General features: G+C 39.0%; 1 protein-coding gene across 1 annotated transcript; it reads right to left on the bottom strand.

Annotated features, from left to right (window-relative positions):
• Window positions 1-418: 418 nt before the first annotated feature.
• LOC103351982 (cancer/testis antigen 55) lies at window positions 419-6,841 on the bottom strand. The gene is made up of 5 exons (XM_017349718.3): window positions 6,556-6,841; window positions 5,499-5,674; window positions 4,046-4,190; window positions 1,777-1,889; window positions 419-1,157 (listed from the first exon to the last, which is right to left on the bottom strand). The coding sequence occupies exons 1-5, from the start codon at window positions 6,638-6,640 to the stop codon at window positions 963-965; spliced, it is 714 nt and encodes a 237-aa protein (XP_017205207.1). The 5' UTR covers window positions 6,641-6,841; the 3' UTR covers window positions 419-962.
• Between the last annotated feature and the right edge of the window lie 447 nt (window positions 6,842-7,288).

The raw sequence follows: 7,288 nt of genomic DNA, 5'->3' as shown, positions 1-7,288 counted from the left end.
ATCCTGGAACTCAAACAAAATCTCCCAAGTGAGTGGCAGAAACCACATTTTGCTTACCATGGTTTTCATTATCAGGAAGATGGAGTCAAGGAGCTGCAGCCAGGAATCTATTCCATTTACTCAAATGTGAAACACAGAATTCTTAACTAGTGACCTAACTGCTGAAACACCTGCCTCTTGAGATTCCTGTGCCATTTAAAAATCAATTGAGGCCTTCAAAGACTGATCAAAATGTTTATTTCTGGCAAACAAGGGATCAATTAACAGCTAACACCAGTGCTGGTCAAATCTTAAGTTTACTGGCTTTAACAATAATATAATTTCATATTGGTCATATTGTAGAATGTCAAAGAAAGTCTATGTGGCCTATAATGGGATAATAAAAACAAAAAAAGCACACACAAAAACACACCTTAAACAGACTTGTCTTTATTGATTTTACCCATTTGCATAGTAAAGAAGGGCACAAATCAACAATAGAAACAACAAATTGTACTGGTGATGAGAGATGAAAAGCAATATGCAGAATAGGAAGGTGAACATAACGCAAAAGGTTGGCTCAATTTTGCAAACAGGAACTATCACACATGCCCAATAACATATTCATATGGCTATTTCTTGAGTGAAATGCTTTGCTTCATTTCAGGGCCCTAACAGGCCTTTTCCATCAGCCAATCCATTCTGTGTGTTGGAAAGGCAGAAATTCAAATTCCATTTCAGGAGGTTTCCAACAAGTCCTTTCCTACTGTAACTTGCCAGCTTTGCCTTGCTGTTACATTGATGCCCTGCAATAATTTTGATTTTTTTTGTAACACTCAAACCAACCGGTATCTGCATTGAATATAACAGAAATGCTACGATTAAATACTGTTTATGATTACTGAATTGAGTTGTTTCAACTGAATTAGGCCTTTTGCAGCTTCTATGAGAAAAGACAAACTGAAAATAAAAAGATGTTGTTATTAATCCATCATGTGCACTGGGGTGATAGAAACAGCTCTCCACATATGGCACCCCTGGCTGCTCTCCACTATGTCCACATTGACCATATGATTGCTTTTAGGAACATATCCCACAGGACATATCAGAGAATCCAAGGTGAAATAGATAGAATCATCTATCACCCCATTTCTTCCACTTACACTGGTAACCCAGGCCTGCAAAGGGAAAGGAAGAAAATTGTTAAAATCATACCACACTGCAACCTTTTTTGCACCTCCCCACAATGGCTCTATCCTGAAAGTCTCTCCATTCCCATGGAGATTCCCAACCTGGCTAGTATCATGTCAATACCAGGGATGCTCTGTAAGCACACCTGGGGTAGACTCCACTTCATAACAGCTTATTCATAATCTCTGCAGAGAACACCTCTGTCTGCAGTGAGATTTTCTACTACCATTCTCACTCTGTGCATTAATGACCATTTCATGGATTTCCCTCTTATTTTCCAACTACACTACCCACATTACATTTGTAAAAGGTCAGATGATACAGCACACTGCATTCACTCTTTCCCAACAATACTCTTGTATACAACTCACATTTTATAGTGTTTTGAGTAGAGCATTGTAATAACATTCAAATATAAACTATACAATATAGATTATTCTTTCTTTGTTTTGGAAGTCCTTCATTTTCAAAAAGGAACATAAACTCTTCTTTATCAAAGAACACAGTTTATAAATATCACAGAAGAGTCAGTAGAAAAGTCAGAACCAAGTTATCACCAGAGTAAAGACTGGCAGAATGGACAGTCTAGTGCAACATTTAAATTACCTTTTCGATATGCTTACAGGTCAAGGGCTTTGCTGAGTGTGCCCTGATTCTCCAGGTACCTGGTTGGACTGAATACTCAACTTCTAACCAGTCACCATTGTAAGGCACAAAACCTACAAGAGCCATGGAGAAGCCTGAGTTACATTATCTCGTCTCTGAAATCATGTTACATTCACAAGTTTGGTCAATGCTGTAATAATGCTAAGAAGCCTGATTCTATATATATATCAGTTTGCATGTGTTTGAACAGACACATTGTAAGTCTTCTGTCCAAGAAGGAATTCATTATGTCTTAGATAATGATTCTCTTTCGTACTGATTTAACAAGGTCATGCAGGGAAAATTGTGAAGAACTGAACCTCACACACAATTTCTGGGAAGCACCATGGGATTAATTAGACAATGAGCCAAATTCAAATTTCCTTAGGGGAAGCAAATAGAAATGTGAGATCACAATTTTGAAACTGGCTTCCTGTATACAGACCATGCCACTGTCACTTACTCAGTTGACACCCTTACTGAAGGTGCATAATATGTCTATCTCGGCTTCGTGGTATATAAATGAGAAGTATGCTAGTAGTTTTCATGACATACAATTAATGTGACAATAAATCTTTACATGTACAATCTAATAATTATGCGTTCCACAGGTAACCACCAATGTAATGTTTACAGCCTGGAGGGATGGTGGTAGCATCGGGAGATATTGCCACTGAATGAAAGAATAAGTAATCCCAGGTATTTTGGTCAGCTGATGAATTTGGTTCTTTAAAAAATATTTATTTTACTTATTCAAAAGACAGAGTGACAGAAACAGAGAAGAGAGAGGCGAGGGAGGGAGAGAGAGAGAGAGAGAGAGAGAGATCTTTCATTTGCTAATTCACTTTCTAAATGGCCACAAGAGGCTGGGCTAGGCCAGGCTAAAGCCAGGAGATTGAAATTCCATCCAAGAACAAATTGGAGTAGCTGAGACTTGAACTTGTGCTCATATGGTATACGGACATAGCAGGAGGTTGCTTAATCCACTTTACTGCAACAAAGGAGCCAGGTGACGCATTCTTAAATATGTTTCTGATTTTATGAATATAAATATGCAATCTCAAATGGGATTTTACGAGACAGACATTAGTCACAGGATAACAAAGATACCTTCAAAGTCTGCAGGAACCAGAAATCTGAAACTTAACAGGAGGAAGTGTAAATTGGACCAGCCACTTTTACTAACTAGTAATGTCTACAAAGTTAATGTGATAAGGCACAGTGAGAAATCACTTTTTATGTCTTAATCAATATACATTACACAGTGTACATGCGTCTGGCTCTAATAAACCTAAGTTTCCATTATATCAATGTCCAGGCTGAATTAACATATTTAAAGCTCCATTCCTGCTTTTCTTCATATTCACCAAATTTGGCTCTTCTCAGTCTTCCACATCTCCATCCTTGCCACTTCTCAAAGCAAAACACTGCAATTAATTTTTCCTCTCTTTTCTTTCACTTCAAAGGTCTAACTCACCAGAAAACATTGTTATCTCAAACTTCAATTTATATCTAGGATCATTCTATCCTCTAAAATGCGCTTCTATCATTGTCTATCACAATGGCAAGGACAATTACAGTCTTCTAACCACGTCCAGACCCCACTTTTGTTCCACGTGGCCTTATCTCAACAAAACAGAGTTAGTATCTTAAGAGCAAATCTGAGAAGAATTGTGCTTTGGCATCCAAGAAAAATAAAAGACCAAACTGGTTGTTGGAGCCAACCTAATCTCCCTTTATACACCAAAGGGACCTGACAGCAGCATCAGATGCATAAAGCATCAACAAATTATAGTTTTGGGTAGAGTAAAAATCTTAGAACATATCTGTCATTTACAAGTAGAATTCAACATTGGATACATCATACACAAACACACACACACAATATGTTGCAAATCTATCTCTAAACTTCATTTTTGAAGCATTTGTGTTCATTGACAGTATTAACCTTCTACAGCTGTGGGTTTTTTAATTAATTAGTAACTAAATACTTGTATGAATGAAAGACACATCTAGACATTACTGACTCCACTCACACATAATAAATGATAACAGAAGCTATTATGAATAAAAGTTAATCGCCCTCATACTGTATATTATTGTTCCATCCAAGGGTCCTCCTCAAATCTTCAGGAGACAGATTATAGCCAAGGATGCTCTACAATTTGTGCCAGTACTAAGATCTTCTCAAAAAATAAACATTGCATTTTTCTATAAATGAAAATCATACCTTCTGTGACATTGTCTAGGGAACACTTAATTGTTTCATTAACGTAGACAACACCTTTCTTTATAGCAGTAACACAACCAATTAGAATTCTGGTTTGCAGGTCAGATTGTCCAGCAAAATGAACATCAAAAGCAATTGCATCCACCTGTAAGGTAAGTAAGCAGTTCCTTTAAACAAGACACACGTTTTAAAAGAACTCAGTGATTATATGACTAGTGTTCCAGAACTATTGTGACCAAGTAATCTCTACACTAGAGAAAATGTCACACAACAAACATAACATGATGAGTTAAAATAATGCTTGTGTTTCATGTGTTGATTAAACGCCTGGGACCAAGTTAACTGTGCACTGAAGTTTAAGAGAGTCATTGCATTAAGCTCAAGGGTAAAATGTATACTGTTCTTGTGATCTAGAATTTAAGTATCAAATGAGAGTTGAAATGGACATGTATCTGTTTCTACTATGTTATTATGAAAATTACAAACATGGGAAATTTTTTTTTGCAATTGCTCATGAGGGAGAAAATTTCAGAGTGAGAGAAAATTGAGGCATCAAATAGACAAAATCTGTCTTGTGTTGGGTTGTGAAATAAAAGAAAGTGTATTTTGTTCAATGATATTGGCGGCAGGAGCTGGAAATCAGAGAGCAGAAATGCACACAGACCAGAGGGACAGACAGGTAAACAATGCCATTTAAGAATCAGAACCAAGGAAAAGAACCATGAACTAAATGTTGGAAAAATCACTTGAAATAGGAGACAGAGATAAAAAAGAGAAGTCAAATTGGGGTTTACTAATACTCTGATGGAAAAGTACACAAATAGTTTGGATAAGTGGAAGTTAAATACTGCATATTTAAAACTATTTAACCACACAAGTAATACATGGCCAATATAGAAGAAATACAAAAAAGAGATGAGCAAAAAGAAATTCCTCACAATCCCTAATTCTATTACCAGGGACAAATATTGTCTACAATTCAGTATTTATCCTGCTCCTAATGTTTTTGATATTTGCACAAAGAGGTATCATATAATTATCACTGTTAACTGTACCCTTCAGAAGCGTGGAAGGCTGAGCCCATGGGCCATAGAAATCTCACAAAATCACTTGGCCTGGCCCCATCAAGGCAACTTCAGGTGAGACTGGAAATTCAGAAATTCTATAGCAGGACTTTTTAAAAATTTTTAATCATTTTCTATGGCCTGGGAATGATGTCTATTGGCAGAAAAAAAGTCTCCTTACCACTGCAATATAAAGAAGGTTGAATAATATGCCTGTCATAATACAGAAGTCACTATAAATATTAGAAAGGAAGAAGCTGTATTTCTGTGAACAATGCTTCAACTGTGACTCTTTCCAGTGCAAGTTATGTTCTAGTTAATAAATTAATCAAGAAGAGCAAAGATGAAAGCACACTGGAATAAAAGACTATTCACAAATTCAGTCTTACTTGAAATGGTTTTAACTCCTCAGATGGTTCACTTTCTTCATTATCAGCAGTACTTTTCTGCCCACCTCTCAGCATCACCCTGCCCGGCTCATCAGTATTGAAGTGAAGGGACTCATCTGTCACACCATAAAAGGAACTTGGCACTACTTCCCATTGATTTTCCAAATTTTTGCCATCTATGACACAGGTCAAGGAAGTCAAATCACTTAGGTTCAGATGTAAAGATCCAGTACAAAGAAGTCCTTCCCTGACCATCTATGTAATGTTCTCTTGAACCTTCACATGTTAAACGAGGAATATGACAATAGCTGCTTAATAGGATTGGCTACTAATTCACACACATGCACACAGTTTAAGATCTGTGAGTGCATTCAAGGAGGTAAAACCGTGCGAGATGCATATGTAGTGTTTAAGCTCCCACTATTATTAATAATATGCCTTATTATCATCTTAGCAAAGTCAGGAAGAGCATCTCTAGCTTCCTTTTCACCTCCTCAGAAAAAGGCTTCAATTATCTCAGAGATTTACTGCTGGCCCCAAGCTGCACCGGATTATTTTGCTGTTGTATAGAAGCACACCTGAGATGTAACCTTCTGGTACTGATATCAAGAGTCACCCTCACAAAGAAGTGGTTTCCTAAAGTATCATATATACGAGTTTTTGGATGCAAAAACTCATCCATTTGAGATGAAAAATCAAATTCATGCTCAATTGGGGGAGTTTTATTTCTGGGCAAGTAAAAAAGCACCTGCAGCAGGAGACACTTGAAAAGGCAAGGAATTTGCACCCCAGGATTTTGTGTGTCATCCCTTTCTCACATTGGAGGGACATGAAATGGAAGCTTGGCTGCTGTTTAGCCTATCCTTCCAGCCATGGAGCATCTGGACCACCACAGGAGCACACAGACACACATGCTTGCACACGTACACACATACAGGCAAACACACACATGTGGGCACAAGCACAGGACGAAGTCCTGAGCACTTTTGACTGCACCAGCACCCAGGTAGCTGACCAGTGTTGAGAGGGCCAAAACACAGAGGTTCCTTGTGGGTACCTTGCGGAGACGCTGGTCGCCCCTCATTGAGTCCGTCCCTCTTGCGGCGGAAGAAGGTTACCACACGTCTCACCCTCCTGAGCATGGTCCAGGCTATAGCACATCCAATCGAGAATACTACACAAATCCGAGGTGGCAGGAGGCCGTCTCTCTCCCTCCCATTACAGCAACCCTCAGAAATCCCTTCCTTACTTCTTTTCTTCGGCCTTGGTTGGAAGAGACCCAGCCACCAAGTAGCTTCCGAAATGGCGCCGGACGCGCCTTAAGGATTGCGTGGCCACGCCAGCAGCTCTCGTGCTCTGCTTACGTTGAACTGCTTCACCGCGAGACTTAGTACAGCCCACCCCCGTAACATGAGATAGCCAATGGGGTTGCTGCATACAGAGAAGTAGATTTCAGAATCCAATAGGAGTCAGTGAGAAGAAACGTATGGCTTCTCTCATCCTGATAACGGTTCCATTTCAAAAGCTTCAGAAATATGGATTGGTGGCGGGGTGCGTGCTCCTACCAGGAGGTTTGCAGATGCTTCTGGTGCCTTCCCTATTTGAAGCAGCGTTGTGTTTTGGACATGGTGCAAACGAAAAATCCAGCCCTCTCAACTGTATTCCTGGTGCACAGCATATTGACAGCCCTCAGTGTGTGGGGTCAGTGAGAGCTGTGCAGGGTGGGTGGGTTGTGAGGTCCTGCGTGTATGTAATGTTATAGGGATGCTAAATTTTGTCTTTTATCCTAG

The sequence above is a fragment of the Oryctolagus cuniculus genome, chromosome X (assembly GCF_964237555.1).
Source record: "Oryctolagus cuniculus chromosome X, mOryCun1.1, whole genome shotgun sequence".
NCBI lineage: Eukaryota > Metazoa > Chordata > Mammalia > Lagomorpha > Leporidae > Oryctolagus > Oryctolagus cuniculus.
This window is presented reverse-complemented; position numbering and strand designations above follow the sequence as displayed.

Coding starts and splice junctions, on each gene's coding strand:
- LOC103351982 (XM_017349718.3), bottom strand. CDS start 6,640: ATGCTCAGGAGGGTGAGACGTGTGGTAACCTTCTTCCGCCGCAAGAGG. Junction 5,675..6,555: donor GCGACCAGCGTCTCCGCAAG/GTACCCACAAGG, acceptor CCTGTGTCATAG/ATGGCAAAAATTTGGAAAAT. Junction 4,191..5,498: donor AGGAGTTAAAACCATTTCAA/GTAAGACTGAAT, acceptor CTTACCTTACAG/GTGGATGCAATTGCTTTTGA.